Source organism: Zeugodacus cucurbitae, chromosome 2, assembly GCF_028554725.1.
Source record: "Zeugodacus cucurbitae isolate PBARC_wt_2022May chromosome 2, idZeuCucr1.2, whole genome shotgun sequence".
NCBI lineage: Eukaryota > Metazoa > Arthropoda > Insecta > Diptera > Tephritidae > Zeugodacus > Zeugodacus cucurbitae.
The window spans coordinates 52,039,734-52,063,287 of record NC_071667.1 but is presented as its reverse complement, the minus strand read 5'-3'; the positions used below and the strand labels follow the sequence as shown (position 1 = coordinate 52,063,287).

General features: G+C 34.0%; 1 protein-coding gene across 1 annotated transcript in view; it reads left to right on the top strand.

Moving 5' to 3' along the window:
• The window catches only part of LOC105214238 (synapsin), a 112,804-nt gene that overhangs the window by 10,603 nt on the left and 78,647 nt on the right, over positions 1-23,554 (top strand). Inside the window, 4 exon segments of the mRNA XM_054226576.1 lie at positions 15,136-15,504; positions 18,531-18,571; positions 21,407-21,483; positions 21,797-22,146. Coding sequence (XP_054082551.1) covers positions 18,536-18,571; positions 21,407-21,483; positions 21,797-22,146 — 463 coding nt within the window. The 5' untranslated portion in view covers positions 15,136-15,504; positions 18,531-18,535.

Sequence of the window (23,554 nt, the reverse complement as noted above, 5' to 3'; positions counted from 1 at the left end):
ATCATGTACACATATTTTCCAAAGCAGAATTTAGTCATTAAATAACATAAAATTATTTCTTGCTCAATTTATTTATGCTAATGTGCTGTAGTTTTCCTTTTCACCAACAGCGTGCATGCAAATCGTTGGAGAATAGAAATTTGCTGCAGCAGAGCAAAACTTTTAGGTTATCAAACAGTGTCGTAAAAATCTTAATATACCACTTGGCAGCAGACATGCCACATAAACTTTTAGTTTGGCAGTTGAAAAGGGTAGATATCTGCGTGTGTCGAACTTGTCGATATTCCCTCGATGATGCATGAAAACTTTTTACTTCCTCGCACTGCAGTGAGGCGTGCTCAAGGATGCTTAGTTTTATAGATTATAAATGTTTGTTTGTATGTATTTAGTTTGATTTTTTTGTATTATATACTTCAATATAGTTGTTAGGCAGATTAAGTTATAGACGCAGGCGCATAAATCTCTTGAATCACATACTTATAGTTCAATCCATCATTAAGGATTAGTTGATTACTGCAATTCACTTTGCTTGCTTGAAGGCCAGGGAGTTGAAGATGTTGGCCTTCTATGTGTTTGACGCCATTTTTTTATTAAATATAATGATTGATTGATTATTTCTTCTCGCTTTCTCATTCTCTCTTTGTTTGATTGAAGATTGAAGTGGTCTTATATTTTTATACACTCGCAACAAAAGTTGCCAAGAGAGTATTATAGTTTTGTTCATAGAACGCTTGTTTGTAAGTCATGAAACTAAACGAGTTAAATATACGCTTATATATATCAAAATGATCAGGATGACGAGACGAGTCAAACGTCAGAAACACTAAATTTTACAGAAGAAATAGCAGAGAGAAGCTGCACTCATATTTTTTTTACAAAATGGAAAATGGGCGTGGCATCGCAGACTTATGGGTGAAAACCATATCTCAGGAACTACTCGACAGATTTCAATGAAATTCGGTATATAATATTTTCTTGACACCGTGATGACACGTGCGGAAAATGGATGAAATCGGTTCACAATTACGACAACTTCCCATCTAACTCAATTTTGAATTCCATCTTATTCCTTCACTGTATAATATATACATAAGGAACCAATGAAGATAGCGAAATAAAACTTTGAACAAATACTCTAGCGTCCATGGAGTATATGATCTGTGACATCACTTGTGAACAAATTGTCGAAATCTGATTATAACTTTTCAATGCCCCGGTATCGCATATGAAGAACTCAGTGCCTTAGGGTAATTTTTCACCTAAAATATCTGTAAATCTCTCAGATATCTTAATGTAATTCAGTGGAAATCGTTTTCTTCTAATAGTATGTCTCTGTACCAGAAATGGTTAAAATCGGGTCATAACTTCCCAAGTTCACATATACCTAGTGATGGGACAAGGGTAAAAACCCAAAAGGAAAATTGGGTATTTAAATGTAAATACCAAGGTATTTACCCAAGCGCTTGGGTATTTACCCAAAATGTGGGTATAAATCAGAACAAAGAAAATTTTAAATAAATTAAAGGAATTAAATTTTTTGTTATGAATGATTATTATATTTTTTAATAACAAATTAAATATTTTTTAAATTTAATCGTAATCGCTTTCGCTGTTTGTATCCGATAAAAATTCATATCGAGTAGAGTGCGTGGTCCCGGCTGAAGTTGAAGGTATATCGTCTTATGTACATTATAGTGAAGAATTCATGGAATTTTCAAATTGAGTGGAGTGCGTGCTTTCTGCTGAAGGTGGTAAGCTGTTTTTAAAAAGCAAGTTCCAGTTGCTCGATATCGTATATGTTATTTTTCCTGCACTTTGTGTTGTTAAACGGTTCCTTTTTTTTTGGAATGAATGAAGCTGTGGGTGCTAAAGGAACGTTCAGTAGCAGCTGAAGTACAGGGAGCTGTTAAAATTCGAACAGCGTGCTTCCACAAATTCCTTTCCACCAAGTTACTGGAGAAATTTCATCCAAACAGCTCCAGACAAAAGTTTTTGCCCAGAAATCATTCCTGGCCTTCTAGTTGGCAAAATCTGCCATTATATTTATGTTTAGCGCCTGTGACATTGTGTGAATGAACTCCAATGCATCTACATCCTCCAGACGGATCAAGATAACTTCCTTGTACCTTAGGTTTTACGGTTTTTTTTAAATCGTGTGTTGAATATGGTTGAAAGCTCAGTTTTTTCGGCATCATTCAGTATAATAGTTGAAGCAAACTCTAATTCAAGCTTGCTTTTAATTTCATTAAACGCGAAATATATCATGTGCATAATAAATTCATTTGATTCTATCTTACAAATCCATTTTGTAATGCAACCAAATATGTTTGAGCTTAAATTTAATTGCTCCCAAAATATTTCGCTAAGTAACTGTGATTTTATACCGGCTTGTAGATTAATTTCTTCATGAACTGCTAAGGTATGAAAATGGGTATAAATGGGTAAATACCCTGGTCTAAACCCATCTCTACATATACCTAATTATAAGATTTTCAAAAATACGATGGGCTTAATAGCTTATAAATCGGGTAATATGTGAAATATCTTAGCCAAATTAAATGAGCATATAAAGGGTGATTTTTTAAGAGCTTGATAACTTTTTAAAAAAAAAAACGCATAAAATTTGCAAAATCTCATCGGTTCTTTATTTGAAACGTTAGATTGGTTCATGACATTTACTTTTTGAAGATAATTTCATTTAAATGTTGACCGCGGCTGCGTCTTAGGTGGTCCATTCGGAAAGTCCAATTTTGGGCAACTTTTTCGAGCATTTCGGCCGGAATAGCCCGAATTTCTTCGGAAATGTTGTCTTCCAAAGCTGGAATAGTTGCTGGCTTATTTCTGTAGACTTTAGACTTGACGTAGCCCCACAAAAAATAGTCTAAAGGCGTTAAATCGCATGATCTTGGTGGCCAACTTACGGGTCCATTTCTTGAGATGAATTGTTCTCCGAAGTTTTCCCTCAAAATGGCCATAGAATCGCGAGCTGTGTGGCATGTAGCGCCATCTTGTTGAAACCACATGTCAACCAAGTTCAGTTCTTCCATTTTTGGCAACAAAAAGTTTGTTAGCATCGAACGATAGCGATCGCCATTCACCGTAACGTTGCGTCCAACAGCATCTTTGAAAAAATACGGTCCAATGATTCCACCAGCGTACAAACCACACCAAACAGTGCATTTTTCGGGATGCATGGGCAGTTCTTGAACGGCTTCTGGTTGCTCTTCACCCCAAATGCGGCAATTTTGCTTATTTACGTAGCCATTCAACCAGAAATGAGCCTCATCGCTGAACAAAATTTGTCGATAAAAAAGCGGATTTCACATTTCGAAGCGAACACTGATTTTGGTAATAAAATTCAATGATTTGCAAGCGTTGCTCGTTAGTAAGTCTATTCATGATGAAATGTCAAAGCATACTGAGCATCTTTCTCTTTGACACCATGTCTGAAATCCCACGTGATCTGTCAAATACTAATGCATGGGTCAAATTGTGTTATCTTTATAAAATTATATCAACAAATTGCGAGAGTATAAAATTTTTGGTTGCACCCGAATTTAGCCTTTCCTTACTTGTTAAATATAATGTTAGTTGGTAAATATTAGTGGTTTAAAATATGTAAACTGCTCATTCCAGGTTTTTTATATAACTAATTTTAAAATTATAAGCATCACAAGCAAAAAATATTTAAAAATTCCATCTTCGCAAAAATCTCTCTTACATTCCCACTGATTACGCAGCAATTTTAATTAACGGTAATGTAATGTTAATACTTTTAAATCTTATTTTAAGCTTTCAGTTGTCCAAAAATGTAAAAATATTTCTGAAAACTTTTTACTTGACGGAGGTGTATATACTATCATACAAATTTCAGTAACTTTAACCGAAGTTACTCATACGCCATGTACACCTTGCCACATGCGCTTTAATCTCACCAACCTCATGCTAAGCGCGCTTGGCGTTGATTTACATTTTCCCACCGTCTAAGCATTATTTGCATGAAAGCGCGTTAAAGAAGCTGCAAATTCTGGCGCGGAAGTCGGTGAGAGTGTGCCGTGTGTGTGTGTGGGGAGCGGATGTGAATTTGTACGCGCAAACATGCCAAGCATAGCACAGCTTGAATTTGTAGAAGAATGTAGAATTTCAGCTGAAAAGAAAAAGTGAATGCTTCTGGGAAAATGGGTTAGCTCTCATGTGATCCGCAAGTGTTACACCTGCTGGCTCAGCGCTCAGCGTGCCGTTGCAGAGACTTGGCAATTGTGTTTTAATATATTCTTCGTGCTTTATGTGTGAGTATATGTATGTGTGTCATGCGCTCGTGCTTTTTTGCATAATGAAATCCTCAACTAGCGAAAACGCGCCTTTGCTTGCCTCAGACACATTGCAGCAGCAGCGAGAAAAGCATGCAAAGGCTTACAATAGACGCGTGATGTGCATGTACATATGTATGGGTGTGTGTATGTGATAAATGGGTTGCTCTCCTGTTGTGAGGTATGATTGTTGGCTGCTGCCAACATTGCCTGTTATAAACGAGGAAAATGCACATTCACATGGATTAATTTACAAAATGAAAAGGTGTGCATGTGATGGTGCAGAAAACTATGTGATAGACATACATACATACATATATACGTGTATGCATTTAAGGTTTATGGAATTTTTCTTAATAATATATTCGTTAATGAGAAATGGTTTTGCTTTGCCATAAAACATGTTGTCATTAAAGAAACGTTGCTGTCAGGGTTTCAAGGAGATTTCAATAAGCAAACATAAAATAGTGTACTCCAATTGACTGTACTAACTATAGTTTTTGAGCCTCGATCAATATAATGTTAATATTAATTAATTATTTAAATAATAAAACTAGTATGAAATGAAAATTACAAGAATAATCAAGGCTATAAAACGTTGCTCACATCTTGAAAAGAGACAAACTAGTGGTTAGTGGAGAGATTTTATGCAAAAATTTCGTTCTCAGACGGAAAAGTCAGAATAATTCATTCAATAAAAGTCTAAGACGTACTTAAATTTCTTCTCAACTAAGTTCTACTATTGGATTTGGTGGAATTGGTTTTAGATTTTATGGTATGGTCAATCCAGGGATTTGGAACTGATTTTCATGATTATCTAAGCTATTTAAAATTTGCTAAATATCTTTAGAGAAATAAATTGCTGATGTTATACATAAAAGTATAATATTCAAATGGTTTTTTAACCAATTGAGCCAAAATTTCTCACTAGTTTCTGTTAAACATAGAGCCGTGATAGGTTTGAAGTTACTCAATCATACTAAATATTTGTAAGTTATAGCAAAAATTCATTTCTTAGAGCTTTATTTTGAGTTATGAGTCGCTTATCATCCCCGTCCTGCTTTATGGTACAGAAGCTTGGACGATGTCAACATCAGATGAGATGAGATCGGCTATAACCGGCTAAACGGTTTCAACGCGAATCACATAAGTTCAAATGAAATACCAAAAAAAAAATTCAAATGTGAAACCTTATAAACGGCATAGATTTGGCATTCAGTTAATCTCACAAAAATGATACTTTTGAACTTAACTAGTTAATGAACTTACAGTATTTTGATATTAAAAAGTCAACCAGATTGTGAACGATTTTATTTATTAGGTCTACAAGTTTGCCTCCGCCGTTTTCCAATAGATGTCTCTAGGGTCAAGCACTGGTCGATTAAAACCATTTTTTTCTAATACCGAACTTGGACATTTGTGTCAACATTAACCCAACAAAATATTTGTAGCGATCTGTTTGCATCCCAAACCGATTAAATCGTTTTATATCGATCTTGGACATTTGTAGAGATCTAACAAAATATTTGTAGAGATCTGTTTGCATCCCAAACTTATTCTCAACTGAAAATGTCACTTTTTGAGACGAATTCGCGACATTTGCGGGAAATTTTGTTTTTCTTTTTTAATTCCAAGAAAAGTGCAGGCTCATCGACATTTGGAACTGTTTTTATACAAAAAAAAAACTAAATTTAACTTAAATTTACAAAAAAAAAATCGGCGGAAGCAAAGTTGTAGACCAATACATATTAGAGTACTAAATGCGATGCCCTAAACAAACTTTATACATCTTGAATACAGATCTCGTGTATATTTTTGGAGACCTGCGATATAATCCTAATATTCAGTTGTTAAGCTTTAGAGAATTATTGCTAGCTTTTAAGTTTATTATATGAGCTTTATAAACTGCTCGAAGTTAGCATAAGGCAGCCTTTTAAACTGCCAGAATACTGTAGTATATTTCCAGCGGAGGTGTTTGCAATTAAGAAATCCGCGAAGCTATCCTTAACCACCACTCTAAAATCAACATAGATTTAGACAGTTAGGAGGAAATCAAGGCAATATTCTCTTTCTGCTTATCGGTCTAAAGCGTCTTCGATGGCCGGGCAAGAGTCGCCAGAAATAAGCGATTGAAAGCATGATAGACGTAGGTAAGCCCATGTACTGCCTATATGATGATCTAGACAACTGCAAAAGTTATGTGTAAAGCATCAAACGCAGACATACTAAATGATGTCTACTCCTCATTTACTACGTGACTGATCTATTTATAGCTTTCTGGGCTACCAATCTAACCTATGTATATGAACTCCCTGGGTTTAGTAGGGATTGCTTGAATATGAGTTAAAATATTGAGTTAAAATATGTCTTTCAATGAAGTTTTGTGTTAAATTTTAGTGTTTTTGCATATTTGGTTTCATAATTTTTGATTATTCAAGTTTTAATGATCTAAAGGGGTTCGAACAAATAATTTAAATGAAATTTTTTTTTAAATACAATGATATTTTCAAGTATAAATTCCAGTATTCATACTATATTTCGTATTTTTTCGCTCCTAATTTTTATACACTAAGTATTGAAATTATGTTAATACACTTGGGTTTATATGGTAGTTTTCAAAGTTAACTCACGACTCTCTTAACTATAATTCATCTTTTAAAGTATCGAAAAATTCCTTACGGTATAGTTTAAAGTTCTCTTTAGGAGAGCACAGGAACAAATTATTTCCATTTCAAGTGTCTAGATAAGCACTTCTTGTATTTAAAATTAATTAACACTTCTAGTTTTAACCAAAAAAATTGAGGAAAATTACATTTCAATTAGTTTTTTTTTTTTAAAGTAGTCCTTGTATTTTGCTCTTCATATATTATATATAAATTAAACCATTCATACAACACAGCTTTTGTTAATTTTCCAAGCCTATTGATTTTCCATTATTTCCAACTGCTGCCAACAGCCGACCGACGAGTCGCGCCAACAAACTCTTGACAAAAAACAAACGCCAAATCAAAGCACCGAAATTAGTGAACAAAATTATACACAAACAAACATTTAAACTCATATACATACATATAAGCATACATTTACATATATGTGGCACATCTGTTTGTTGGATTTGTAAGCAACCGTTCTATGTGTACATGTTACGTGAGCTCACATTGATTCTCGCCTGTTATTGTGCCAGTCAGTCCACAGCTGTGCCTGAAAAGCTACGTGAAATCACTATGGCATTCAGTTTTTGGCAGACATTGTGTCGACCATTTCTTTCATTGCGGAAATTAAGAAGGTGGAGATTTTTTTCGATTTTTTTGTTTCTCTAACTTCTTCCCTTTTTGTCTACCTCAGAAGCGCCGTTCTGCGCACTGATTTCCGTTATTTGTATCTTTTTTGTTAGTTGCTGCCAACAGAATCGGTTGTTGTTTCCGTTTCCTTTCTTTCAATTGAAACAGTCTTGCTCTCGCCTCTGGCACCTCCCCCATCTCCAGAAACGCACGCAATAGTCACATTAGGTTTTGTGCTCTTCGTGTATCGCATCGCTTTTTCATTTCTTTTTGATTTTTTGTTTCTATGTAAAAGTGGGAGTGGGTGTGTTGCCATGAGCATGTGTGCCATTGGCTTTGAATTTGGCACCGACATTAACTGCCAAATGAGTTGTATCGGATTGCTTTGCTCTAATTCTTTTTAGTGGGGTTTTGTTCTTGTATTTAATGCAATCCCATTTTTGCCATTTTTTCCACTGGCTTGATTCCTAGAATTTGATTTTGGCAAATCCTTATTTGGTTGCGCCATCTCTGTCAATTTGGCTTCCATTTAATTAAGTTCCATTCAGAGAATTGTGATATCCAGACAGTTTGAGTACAGAGAGCTTGTATTATGTAATTGCAATATTCGCTACATGTGATTGAATAATTTGTAGCATTCGAAAAGATAAATTCTACACTTTGTTTAATTATAAAATGGAAAAGAGTAGGGAAGAGTACATTATTATAAAACACATGTTGTTTTCAAGAATATATAAAACACATATATTTTAATGTTATGAACAAGAAGTTAGGTTTTGTAATTATGTTTTCGAGCAATAATATGATTTCGGGAAATTAATCGCCGTTGTTGATTCGCAAAAATTCTAGCCGAGGTTATCAATTTTCGACCATATTTTTATAACCGTATGTCAGCAATTAAAGTTGTTCCGGAGTAAGTATGTTCATAATGACAAACCAAACTGAGTATAAATCAAATGACAGCTGTCAAAAAGACCAGCTTCGAAAAAAGTATTGCCTCATTGAAGACCATATGTCTAAAAGAATAATATATCTTATAATATGCGACATAACTACTTTAAAGTCAAGGTGACTAACAGATATTATTCTTGGTATCGAAAAAATCCTGTCCCTCCTCATATTCATTCCATAGCATCGGCCCATATTTCGAATGGATCAGAGAATGGATAATCCATCGGATATTAACGAATTATACTTTGACAACTTCATTAATTTTCTAGTTATTTATTTTGTAAAGTAAAGTAATCCGACGGACAGGATCGCTTTGATTGATTTAATAGTAACGTTTCGAAACCGAATGATATAGAGCTATGGATATGAGTTTCCATAAATACATCTTCCAAAGGTATAACTACGAACATCTTTAAAAAGGGTTGGCAGAGAGTAATATGTAATCATCAAAGGTACTTTCGAAAATATGTTTTCGATAAGCTTTCCTAAGAACTTTTAATGTCAAAAATACAATGTTACTGTTGACTTAAAAAATCTATGCTTCTAATTTTTAATTTTTTTAACTCGATGTTCGATATCATTATCAACAATTAAGTTGAGGTCGAAGGTCATATTTATTTATGGATTTCAGGGCCTGAAAACAAGGATATTTTTACAATTTACAATCATATATTTCATTTAAAATAGTTAAAAATATTTTTAAAGGAAATCGATAAATTTAGTTAATGAACTGAGGAAAAAATAAAATATTAAATTTTGTATTTTTGGCAGGCTTTTATTGAAAAAATTGTAATAAAAATAGAACTGAAAAACTGGTCCGTTCATTAAGTATTTCATTTCTTAGAACTTTAGTCGGATGGATTTGATATTCCTTGATAATATTTTAAACATATTGTACTATATAATAAGACAAAATTTTTTTCAAGTTTTAAAGTTTTGAAACCCACCTAACCTGTTAAATGTTAAAGTTCGAAAAGCTTTCAAAGTCCCAAGTATTATTATAATGTTGCTTGAATTTCGCTTTAGCAAATCTTTTTCCGATTCCGATAATAAATCCTTGCATAATGAATAACCCTTCGTAAAAATCTGGATTTTCAAACATTTATACAAGACAGGTGGTGAGTTACTAAGCTAAGCTGGTGCGGTATATTTCCATTCCACAAATTTCCATCTAAATACTCGTAATACCGATCCAGAATACAAAATTGCAATTTAAAAAAATGGAAGAAATGCTATGTGTTCTTTACATATTTTTGATAAGAAAAATATGCAAAAGCCAAAGCCTAATCCAACACAACACGCAAATAAAAATGCAAATGAATAAATTCATTGAAGCGAAAAATCGATAAAATATATTTTAATAAGGAATTCTACACATATATATGAACAAGCACAAATAAAATACCGCTGACTATGCACAACACAAAACTCCACAGCAAATGAGTGAGAAAATAAAAATTTACAGGATTTAAAGTAATAACCGTAAAAAATGTGCGCATAAAGGACGCTAAGGATGCAAGATAAGCTTCCATATGAAATAGAAACGACTTGGTGAAATCGAGCTTACAAAAGTCGACCTTAAATGTCATAGACTATGTTAAATTTTAGATAACGAAAGATAAGAAAAGCGATAATGCTAATAAACACATTCGAGCGAAATTGGCTAAGGAAAAGGTCGAAAATAAAAAGAAATACTTTCAAAGCACACAAGCAGGTGTAAATACAAGAAAGGTGTTAAGGTCTATGTGCATATGTACATACATATGTATAACAGTTTATTTATGTAGACTTAGCCTGAAGCTTTTGAAAGCATTCTAGACGACAGTTTCACTTTCACTTTTGCTGACGTAGCAACAATAACAAATAATAATGTTTGCTGGCAGAGAAAGATAGTGGATAAAAGGTGGTACACAGAAGGTGAGAAAGGTTAAAAGTAAAACACTCGGAATTGAATATGAGGTACAGTGTTTAAAAATGTAAAAATTAAGGAATTCATCTTAACCCTCTTGTGAAAAAATAGTTAGTATTGAGTTCAGTGCATGAGAGAGAAGGGTATCTATCTGGGGGCAGAACAATAAACACCACACCCTTTATATGAAGGGATTCTTCACTGAACTTTACCTTTTTTACTGAATTGCATTCATAATTGTTGGTTGAGGTATATGACTTGAATAAATTATTTAATAAAGCGCCAAAAGGTAGGCAACACATTTTTATATCCATCATATTTTTTTATGTCTAACGAGGCCTACATTTAGGATGAAATTAAATCGCATTTTTATTTAAAACAATTTTTTTAAATTCTCAAACACTGTGCAACACCCAGCTACTGACAATATTGCGTTAAAAATTGATAACATTGTGTTGCCTTACCCACATCTTGAATACAGTAAACAAGTCCAAAAAAACATTCCTTTGAATCAACTGATACTTACCTACATGCCGCCACAAAGGCAAACACATACGTGGGAATATTATTATATGTTTGGTGATAGCGATATTATGGGTATTTATGGCAGAAATCCCTTTGACGATGCGCACAAACGGCTAATGAACAGTCAGTTGAGCAGATTGTAGAATCGAAGGTTGCCATGAAATATATATATAAATACATATGTATGTAAATATATATATATATGTAAATATTACTAGCATGGAAATTCGAAATCGTTTCACTTCCGCGTAATTTCATTTATGAATGTGCCATGATACGCGCTGATGGCAGCCAGCGTTAAGATGAAGGCGAATAATATTTAAGGTAAGTCAGCATAAAGGCATATCCGACGTAGTTGATTGGCTTACTTTGCCAGCAGGCAGTTGAAGGTGAGTCGCTGGGTTTCTACTGCTTGTGAGAGATAATTATCTTCGGCTGCGCATAAATTAATTTTTTTGTCAATCAAATTTGCTTAAGGCGGAAATTAAAAGTTATAAGTACGATAAGTTGTAGGAGGGGTTTGCTATGAAATTAATTAAAAGTTATGAATTTGATTTGTTGGAGGGAAATTGTTGGTGATTAATATTTATTGCAGTTGGCAATTTTAAATAAACAACGTTTGTATATTTTTGTATTAGTATTTTTAAACTCTGCGAGAAATTTCTTAAGAATATTTATAGGACTCTGCTTTTTTTGTCAAATAAATTGTCAGAGATTGTACCTTCTCTATTTAGCTCTGCAATTCGTATTATTTTTTTCAGCAAGAGATTGAATGTAATATATATTCGTTTGGAAGAATTAAATAAAAGAAATAAATCTTGGTTTTGGTTTGCAAATATTTATCATCAACTACAAAATGTGATCCTTTAAAGTCAATACGGGTATGCCAAGGTTATATTTAAATCCCAGAATATTTCTCAACGACCTCAATCTTTGGGATCTTTTAATATTAGTTTGATAAAAGTCTCCAAAGCATAGCTTATTATCTGTTGGGTCGAACCATAAGAGATTTTTAAAGTGTCTGCTCTGAATGCTTTAATCCGTTTAAATATAATTTTTCTATAAAATGGATTCTCCAAACAAAAAAAATGACGGAAAATATATTAAAATCATTGCGATTCTTTATGAAAACAACATATATCTTTATTAGGGTAGGACTTATCGCTGATAATTTACATTTAAGACCTGAGTAAGAATCTTCCGAATATAGAGTATATCTCTCTCAACCCACCAATCAACTAATTGCTAAAAAGAATTTCTTTTCACACTTAATTAGAGATCATTATACATAAATATACCTTCGTGCACGGCAATTTGTTAGAACCCTAATTGCAAATTAATCACACCTCCTTGCCATCCACCCAATTGCAATTCACAGCTTTTAATCTCACCAACACCTTATAGAACACCTTATAGAATGTGCATAAATGTTAACAATTCGTGTTTCCGTGACTGGAGTAGTTATTAAAATGAACGCGAAACCTTTGGCGAACCAAACATAAATATTTATTTGTTTTTAAAATCTAAAAAATAGGTAAAAGACTCGCTAGCAAACTAACTTAATATGACAGTCGTTTATCTGATACAATTTCAAAAAAATTGTAAACGCCAGTGACTGAAGGGCGTTTGTTTATCTAACAGGCAAGCGGTGACAATACACATGTTGCAACATTTTGTACACATTGTTTGTAGAGAGTCCTTCCTGTTGAGTGGCTTTTTTTGTTGCGGAACTGTACACATACTTGCATACACAGCCTTTTAACTGGCTTTAAAAATATTTGTATCCCGAAGTGTGTACTTTGCCATTTATGTCATAAAAGCAGTGTTACATGCCAACAAAAGAGCGCCGCCGCTGCAACATAAAAAGGGACGATATTGTGTATTTTCCACAAAGAGGAAACAAATATTTCATGTGTTCAAACACACGCACATACACGCTTCTGTTGAATGTTACAACTTGCTTTAGGCACATATTTTGTATGGCCTTTATGTTTATATGTGTGAAAACATAATTGTTGCTTGCATGTGTATGTACATGTACTCTTGTAAGTATTTATTTAGGTATTACCTTTCAGTACCGGTTTGAATGTAACATTTTACAAGGCGTTTAGCGTAATAGCATTAGCGTGTTTATATATCACCCGAAAATGTGTGAAAAATAACATAATTGGCTTTATGAGTTAAGTTAATAAAATATAAAATTCCTTTTTGTGGAGACAACATTACATTTTATTTAAAGACAATGAACTGCCTTTTTAGTTGCACGCTGCGTATGAGTAATATTTTGGAGTCTTAAATCAAAATTTAGTTTATGTTAGAATTGCACTTCGTTTTGAGTTGTTTAATATGTATTAAAATAAGCTGAAACCACAAAGCTTTTAATGGTACATATTATTGAAAAAGGAATTTGTTAGACATTTATTTTCTGGGTGTATTTATTTGAGTCTTGGAATATACTTCTCAGTCAATATTTGATTTGCCTTAAGAAATCTTGTGAGTTCAAAAAATAACGGGAGTTGTAAAGTTTGAAGGGTCTAATTGTCAAAATTATTTCTTAATTACATGCCCCTGAAGTACTTCCTTGCTTGTTCGTGACTTCTTGGCAAAAAACAATACTATAGTGATGTCCCAGCCAGAAGAGACTTCGTGTGACTTTTTCCTATTTCCAAAAATAAAGGGCCATTGTTTTACAAGCATAAGAGAAAAATGCTGAGAGACAAGAGCTATTTCAAAAATCGAGCCTGAGAAGTGTTTCGACGATTGGATAAAGCGTTGGTAGAAGTGCTTAATATTGAACAGCGACTATTTTAATGGTGACAACATTAATGTAGACGAATTAATAAATTTTTTTAACGAAAATTTCCGTTATCTTTTGAAAACACCTCAGTTCTCAATCAAAGAATTATTTACCACAATAAGTTTCAGTTTGAAGCTGCCTCAGTGGACATAAATTATTTTCAAAAACAAGCATATATGAAATATCGAGTGATGCTTTATTGTAATCTACATTAGTTATAGTCATCGATCACAATTGAAAGGCATTGGACGAGTATTGGCTAAGCAAGAACTTAACTTCTGAACACCCTTCTTTCAGTTTCTACTGACAATTGGTAGAAAAAGTGTAGAACTGCTTTAAAGAAATCGTTAGTTACCAAGATTTCTACGCTTGCTCTTCTTGAGCTCAGTTTTTTAGGATAAATGTACATAAAACCAACAAAACTTTTTTCCAAATTAAATTCAATTCCAAAATATCTATAATTGATTATACCAGTTTAACTGTTTTATACGAGTTGTGTGTTTGATTCAATAATCTTATATATCAAATATACTTCTAATACCTTGATACAATGACTTGTCGGGACAGTCTTTTATCTTTTACTGATACATCTGTGGTTATCAACCTATTATATATATATATATCTATATATAAATTTATATATCCTGAAATGGATATTTAAATCAATTTTCACAGTATTCATGATAAATGTACCCTTGGTATAGGAAAAAATGATTTGGTCCTTTGTGTGGAAGAACTCTTATCCAAACATTTGTATATAATCAATAGCTCCCTTCTCTCCAGAGGCACAAGAACGGCAAAGTGCATAAAAAGAATGTACGAATATTAATTTTAGTGACAAACTACCTACGTATCGTTTGGTAGCTGTGTTTTAGCTTCGTAAGGGTATACAATGCTGAGGGGATTGTTTAGAAACATCGGTATAAATGTTCTAGGAAACAGGTTTCCTCATCAAATGGAATTTGGTATTATTAGTCTATATTTCGTCAATAGGAAAACCATTGGGACTACCAAAGGAATACTTTCAGCAGCAGTGCACAGTATCATTAAATATCCAGAAAATTTTCTAAGCACCTGTGAATAAATGAAAATTTTACTGGATACTAAATAAACATATTTTTTAAATTTTTATTATTGAAAAATTAAAAAGCCTCTACCCTGGATTATACCAATTTGTCAAGAATCTATATTTTAAAGTTTTCACCCATTAAAATATTAGCACACTACATTTAAAATTAAATTTAATCCTATTGCTCACGCCATTATCCTTTAAAGAAAAGTGTGTTTAAGAAATAAAAGTTTATTATTCCAAAGACAATACCACTTACTTCACCATTCTAATTGAATTTCATTTTCTTGCAGCATTTGGGCGTGACTGTCAGGCATTTCAACGACTCAGCACTCAACGACGACGGACAAGTAAGCGCGCCGCAGCAGCAACAACAACCGCCGTGTGGAAATCCTATTTAATAAAACACTTTTGTGTGCTCAATTTGCCAACTTCCTGTGTATCCGTAGCGTTTAACAACGGTATAAGCGCTCACGCCTATTAAGGCATTTAGCTCTGGTTAAGGTACAGTTGAACACCGACAGACAGCGAGACAGTTGAGCGCACGTGTGCAAAGCGTCTCGAACTGAACAGCGCAGCACTGTTCGGTTAACTCGCAGTTTTCTGCCAATATTAGCGCTATAGCAACTGCTGGGTGTGGGCGATACTGCGCCCCGCCACCGGTAAGCCTTAAAATAATATTTATTTAAACACACACATTCACACATAACTGTACATCTGCATATATGTATATCTCTAAATGTATGTATATTTATATAAAATATTTATACGCACTTGCACAATCACCTTTCACCTTTCATCGACCATTTGCACTTGCACATCAACGCTTGCACGAAGTCAACTATCAGCTGTAGAACTATTTATTTTACTTTTATTTGATTTCTTGTTTGTGCGTAAGTTTTTCTTAAATATTTTTTATTTTCATCTTTTATAGCCATTATTATTTATTTAGTTCCATTTAAATGGATAATTGTGAACATCGGTTACCTGGCTTCAAATAGGAACGGCTTCAGAAATATGACTTTCTGCTTTCTTAGACCGAACTCCTTAAAATTCGAGCAGACCTAGTCAATGGCCCTCAATCAAGTTTCATTTAGGGTGGTCTTATTCAGTCTAGACTGATCTCTCTAATTGTATATAGTACATTGCCGAGGGCATACGTTCTTCGAATTTTCAGAGTTAAGTTCATTAACGCATCTTCACAAATTCTTAGATGAGCTTTTTGTTGATTTATTTAGTCGGCGTTATGCCACTAAACAAACGATTAACGCGTGCTACAAGACAATTTATAGAAAATTTCTGAAGTCGTTCTCATAGCTATAAAAAGTCGTTGGAACTTATTTTCGAACTCGTGGAATATTTTAGACTTTTCTTGCCATAGAATGAAATCTGATGAAAGTTGAATTAAGATTGGTCCCTTTTGTGCTATTCTCAATTAACCTTTCGCGTAAAGCCTTAAACTCTTCCAGATTCTTCACACGAATAATCAAGATTGTTCCTTATGAATTCGAATAGATTTTAGAACCATCAACAACCGATTATAGGTCGTAGCATACATTCAGCACGTTAATTAGTGCTATAGCACCTTTTTTCTAAAAATGATTTTCCGATTTATTTCGAGGCTGACGTCTTTGTTGTTGTTTATACTGGATCCTAGATGGACGAACTCTTTCATTACCTCGAAGTTATTACTGTCGATAGTGACGTGGTCTCCCAATGAATAAGATCTTTGGTTTGATTATACGACCATGTTGTTGCGGCCTACTACTGACTCTTGAAAAAATAGTACCAGTACAGTTATACTCTACATCGCGAATTAACTTCTCAAGTATTAGATTAAAGAAATCGCATGACAGGTGATTTCCTTATCTAAAACCTTGTTTGGTATCGAACGGCTCGGACAAACCTTCCCTATTCTGATGGAGTTGGTGGTAACGCTCAATACGTATATATAAGGTAAAGCACATTCAGGTTCCAGTCGTTGCAGTCGTTGGGCATGTGTTCTTCCACCCATTTTTGGCAGAGGTGTTGATGAATGCGCAATATAAGTTCCACGCTGTCGTGTTTGTAGCGCTCGTCCGTCGGTGCCAGCGACTTTGTAGTTTTTAAGTCTATCAATTGTTATTTGAACTTCGTGTCGGTCGGAAGGTGGTACGACAACGTCTGTGGAACCGTGTTCTACTTTCCCGTTATCAATAGCATTGCTGTAACTGTTCAGTAAGCTCAAGAAATGCTCCGTCAATATTCTTAGTATGCTTCAGGCATCTGTCACCGTATTGTCTTGATTGCCTTTGTAGGAACTAGGTTTAGGTTTAAAGCCTCTACTTAGGCGGGTAATCTTCCGATAGAATTCTCGGGACATATTCCAGCATCTCAAGCTCTTGTATTTCTTCCTATCTCTTCTTCCGTTTGAAAATAGTAGGTATTATCTTGAAAAAATGTTTACCACAGGTTATTCCGTCGGAATAGAAAAATTACATATATTTGAAGAATTCGCTCATCTATAGTATTACGTAATGTTTTTGCTATTGTAGCTACGGAAAACATGTCCGCAATATTTTTGAGAAAGGCTGTCAATTTGGTAGTCCTTGTCCCTAAATAAATTGGGCTCCCTTCCAGTTACATAGATCTCAAATAACTTTCGTTGGCTAATCCGTCTTTCTCACCGATATTTATTTCAACTAATTTTCTCTAATAAGACATACAAAAATAGCCACATATTTCATGAATTGAAATTGTCACCGTTTACTGCCGCGGTAATATATTTTCCGCCTAAATGTATACTCAAAGAAAATTGATTTTCCATTGCATGCAGTAAAACAACAACAAACACACCGCCTACAGTTATTTATTGCGCTTCCAAGCAATATTTGCGCATTTCAGTCACGTCAACCACACTGCCACCTGACTGACTGACTAACAAGGACGACCGCCCGCTGCGAGTGAAAGACAGGCAACAGCCACAAAAATGCTTAGTCGTAAAACAGTTTAAATGTGAGAGGCACATGTACAGTTTTATCAGTACAGTGTTTGCGCGTTCGTGTCTGCTTGTCGTTGAGACCATAATTGATGCGCTTGTGTCACAGCCTAACGGCTCTTAAACGCCACCAATGACCTCTACTCAATGTCTCTAAGGATGAAAGACAAGAATCATATATTTTTCCATTTCTTTTCAAGCAACACAAATGCTGATTGTTGTTATTGTAGCGAAGTGATGCTGTTGCGCAAGCATTGCACGCGCGTTTGGCTTAATTGTGTGATGATTGAATACGGTGTTAGAATTGTAGAAATGTCACAGGCGTCAGGTTTTCTTGTTCTTTTATAAAAGACATCTTAGCAATAGTTCGAAAAATACGCCGAGTTCGCACGTCTCAACATAAAATAATAAATATTACACTTCATAATTTCTTGTATCGATAATTTTTCTACTGATTTCTTGTGCGTGAAAGCGCAACTTTTGATTACTTATGTACGTGCCTACAGAACTTTCATTTTTGCTTTTGTGTGTCTCACCTTCTTCTCATTTCTGTGCAAGCGCTCATTACGAACTTTTTGTCATTTGCTTTCGTGTAAAAAACATTATTTTAATGGCTGAAAGCTTTCACTTTAGTTATAATTACATTATTTTGCTGCACTTTGTGAGCATGCACATTTATGTTTTTACTTATTTACTTTTTATGCAAAGTAGCAGTGATGCAAGCAAATTTCGATTCCAACGTCACAGAAAAGGTAAAATTAAACAAAAAACAAAACAAAAAAAATAAAATTAAATAGAAAAGGTAGTGTAATTGCGTAAATGTTCACCCCCATCAGTTTCATGAAACTCCCTCACTATCACTTTCACTTCAATTTCCAGTACATCATTCTCTCGCTATCTCTGTCTTCCTCACTCTCTGTGTATTATATAACGCTCATTACCATATTTTGTCCTCATCTACCAGCAAAAGTATTTATAAATATATAATTATTATGTAATTAAAATTGTTTATAAAGAATTTTACTAATCCAACTTTGAAGGCATATGAAATTTTAGAAGGCTAAAATAAAATGGTTGCTTCTGAGAAAGCTGCCATAAGCAACCAACCAGCTTTTTACGATTTTTACCATCTTTCAGAGCAAAGGTTTCATTTGAAGTGAAAAGTTTATGGTATTTATAGACTAGTTAGATAATTGAGTGTGCATATGAATAGGTTGAAAGCTTAAGAAAAAGAAAATGTTGTGTGGGTGTCTATAGAATTTATTTTCATACATACAATTGTATAAGCTGACTATTTGTAAGGCAGTGATAGAGATAATACTACCACGCGTATTGCTTAGTTAAAAGGGGAAAACATTTTTTTTACAAATAACTGTAAACAAATATAATAAGTTTTGACAAAAAAGCCTTCAACTAATATGTTCATCATACGCCCTGTCATCCCTTTTTGTACTATTTTAGCTTGTTGAACAGTGCTAATGAATCAAATTTAATTAAATTACGAAGTAACAATAATTTAATTAATTACTGGGCGATTTCTAATTTTATAACATTTTTATTTTTTTACTGTAATTATATTAGAAAGAAATTTCAGTAATAATATTAGTATACTGTTTTCAGGATTATGCAAAGGTGGAAAAAATTTTGAGTTGATGTTTTCCCCATTTTAGATTTTCAAAAATTATGTTCATTAAGTGTCAAAAAATATGGTCCTGTGTTGTAATTCATATCAATAGAATAGTTAGTGGTGCAGCTGATTACTATTCTATTTTCTAATATTTTAGTAGGATAAGAGAACTTCTGTTTTCTCTTAGTTTTCAAAAATATGTTGAACATATAGTCTCCCAACTAGTAACCCGTTATAGCTCGTTTTGATCTATCTGTTGACATTAATAAGCAAATTTTTCCTGTTCGGGAAACTAAAAATCCTTTCGGCAACTATGAAACACCATATCATGACGAAATGTGACTGTTTGAGTTGACGTTTGCACCATTTTTCCAAAAAAATTCAAACAGTATGACTTCAACATGATAACGCACCTTGTGACATTTGTTGTCCTTTTAGTAGATTTTCAGATATGAATAGTTTTGATATCTTTTCATAGGCTTATATTGAAAAAGCAACATGTTCTCCAGCCATTGTCAGACAATTGACAAGAACAAGTCGAAATAATGGTATACCATTCGAGGGGCAGGAAGAAGTAATAGAAAATGCAGCAAAAGAGCTCATGTTACTACTTCAGTTTTTCTACTTCTTGAAGGCCAACATACTTATGTTTCAGGTCGGTGACAAAAAATAGACTATTGAATACCTCTCGTAATTATAACCAGTTCCACATATATACTTGTTATATCAGTAGATTTATCTACTAGCAGACATGAGATATAAACAATTATAACACTACGGCAAAATCGACTTTTTTCTGGATATTGGAATAAACTATACTTTTCCTGGAGATTGAGACAGAATTTAAAAAAGTGTATTCTCCGATTTTCTAAGTTAGACTCCAAAATCGAAAGATTTTGGCAAAAGTATTTTAAAAACAATTATTATTAATTACCGGATGTAGTTGTTGAATAATTCAACATACAGAAATAATCTACATTTCCTTTTTAATTCACCCTTCTAAAGTATCGGAGAACTAAGAGATTTTCTCATTAAAATTGTTCAGCTTTTGGAACGCTAGTCATTATTGTAGCTGATATCAAGAAAATCTTTTGTCATAGTTTTTTGAGAACAAACTTTCAATAATTTTATAGGCAAGTGATTTTAAAAGGTAGGAAGAGGTAATGAAAACAAATATTTAGCTTTTAGTAAATGAAAATTCGTATTTATTCATTTACTTTAATAGGTGTAATTAAAAGTGTCTCGAAATCTCTGTCAGCCGCAACAGCGATAAATAAACGCGCAAATAGTCAGCTTACATAACCTTCGTTGGCAGTAGTGAGCTGCGTATAATCGCACACAAAATACCGAAATTTAATTTGAATTAACTAGCTCATAGAGAACCAGTTCATGGACCGTTTATTTGTCTGCAATAGGTATATATAGTATATAATACATAGAAACATAGTAAAGAGTTAGAATGTATAGTTAATCTCGATTTATGCCCCAGTTTAGCGCACATAAATTACTCGCTAGGCAAATAAGGTCTTAGCGCAATGATAATAATCAACACAACAAATAAATGTATTGCACCTAAATCAAATTAGTTTATAATTTGCAATTATATGTCTAAGCAATGTTTGTGCTTTAAGCAAAATATTATGATTTATTTAATTTTAATATGAAAATGCAATGAAACAGAGCTTTTTTGTGCTTTTGTATACGAATTTACAATGCCTTGCTTACACTATTTGCCAAAAGCGCGTTTTTGTGTTGAGAAAATTAAATGCATATTTGATGAAATTATATATCTAAGCTCATGCATTAATGAATATGAGTAAATATCATAGTTTGTTTGTTTAAGAATATAGACGTTATACAAAATAACAGTAAAAGCACCATTCAGAATACCAGATTAAAAATACAAATTTTATCTATTTCTCTTACACGCGTTCCCCTATTCGGCGTAAATGCGCTGCAGGAGCCTAAAACCAGCACCCTGAATTTCTCATCGTTCAAATCAAGCTTTACTTCCAATGTTAATTTCCTGAAGAGAAGGTAAAAGCCTTAAAAATCCTAAGCAGGCGCGCTTAGGCCGTCTGCGCAAGCAGTGATTAGCACTAATTTAAAATTTCATATGTTCTCTCCGTTTTCTTCTTTCATTCCGTCTTTGTATTTATTTTTCTATTAAATCACTATACATGAAAATGAAAAACAAAATAATAAAAAACTCAATCAACGCTATGTAAATACTTGCCACTCCACCACCGCCACCGCTACAATCACCAAAACATTTACATACATTACACACTCAAACTCACACACATACACCCAAAACGAAAATATTTTGCCACAACAACAAAAAAAACAGATTTAGCTCGGGAGACCTATCTTCCGAGCATGACGATGTCGACCCCAGTCAACTGCCGCCTGCTGCGCGGCCCATTCAGGATCAGCCAACGAAGCCGCCAATTAGCAGTGGCGGTCCACCGGTTATGCCACCACCGCCAGCACCGGGCGTTCCGGCAGCCGGCACTGGCGCTGCCGGTGCTCCCGGCGGTCCGGAGTTGTCGCTGAGTTTCGGTGGTGGCAAGACGGCGGCACCAGCACCACCGCGCGGCGTTAGCGCCCCAACCAGCCCGGCGAAGTCGCGCGAGAGCTTGCTACAACGTGTGCAGAGTTTGACGGGAGCAGCACGTGATCAAGGCGCTTCCATTTTGGGTAAACTAATTTTGACATTTATCAATTTCATATATTTATTAATGCAAATATTATACGTGATTTTTGTTGAGCGCATAAGTTTGACGTTTGGGTAAATTATCATTTCTTGGTTTAAATGACCCCCTGGGCCGATGCGATAAATTAGATTACAAGTGTTTACTTCTGTGCTCACCAGTCATAGGTCCTCCCATGCTTAATCCTATATTTCCAATTGTAGTTAATATATCCAACTAATGTAACTAATATATCCCAGACAATCGATAGGTCTTGATAAACTCAACCCTATATTGTATAAAACTCTGATCGAAACATTGGTGAAGGAACGTCCATTTTTCGCCTCTAAAGCGTAACGGACGTCTTCCTAAGTGTCTTCTACCACCAACTGGCACGGAATTGAAATAATTCAATCCTTAATAGAGCAATTTAATACGGAGCACTTAACTGTCTTATGTTTTGTATTGTATTCTGAGTTGATAACGGAAAAATAAGTTGTTCACCAACAATTTACTTTACGTTGAATCGAAGGGCTGGAATTATTTTCATCGTAGATGCTGAATCAAGGATATGGCTCTTGTTAAATTTTGTTGAATTAAGATTCATTGATATATACACCATCCACTGCTGGATCAGTTGACATTACAGTTTCAAAATAGGAAATCCCTTAAAACAGAATTTTACATTCCATCTGATTCGTGCCCTTTACAATATTTTAAACAAGCATCATAGTATAGATATTAGAATAAAACTTTGCTATTTTCAATACTGCTTTTTCCAATGCTTCAGAATTGAGCATAATGACCTTAGTGCCGGTGGCTGACTTTTTACCGAAATTATCGGTAAATATTTCATATATTCTATACAAAATCAGCGGGAATATTTGTTTAAAAAACATTTTTCTCTGCGCTAAAAAGGGGGGGGGGGAAATAAGGTAATTACCTTCCCCTGCTGTCATATACCTAATGTTAGGGGTTTTCAAACTTCCGGTTGACTTTATACCGCATATATCGTTTAATATGTGAGATATCTTAGCAAAATTAAGTCTTGGATATAATGAAACGTGTTTGCAATAATAGTTTAAATCGGTCCAAGAATTATTCCAACTCCATGTACTATATATTGAGATTTTCGTTATTCGAGTGGACTTTATATTGAAGATATTGGTGAAATTGTGTGTTATCTTAATAATATTAAATAATTCAACTACGAGAACTATACTATGAAACGACTGCGAGATGTTCTATTAAATTCTTACAAAGCGGCATCTATTACTCGTTTTTATAATGCAAACGACAAGAAAATCAATTTAATATTTAAAAGTACACTGAAGTTTAAGTCATGTTTTGGTAAATTCGATTTTATACTTAATCGGTTGCAGATTACCTTTCACCATTTCGTTACCACTTTTGTT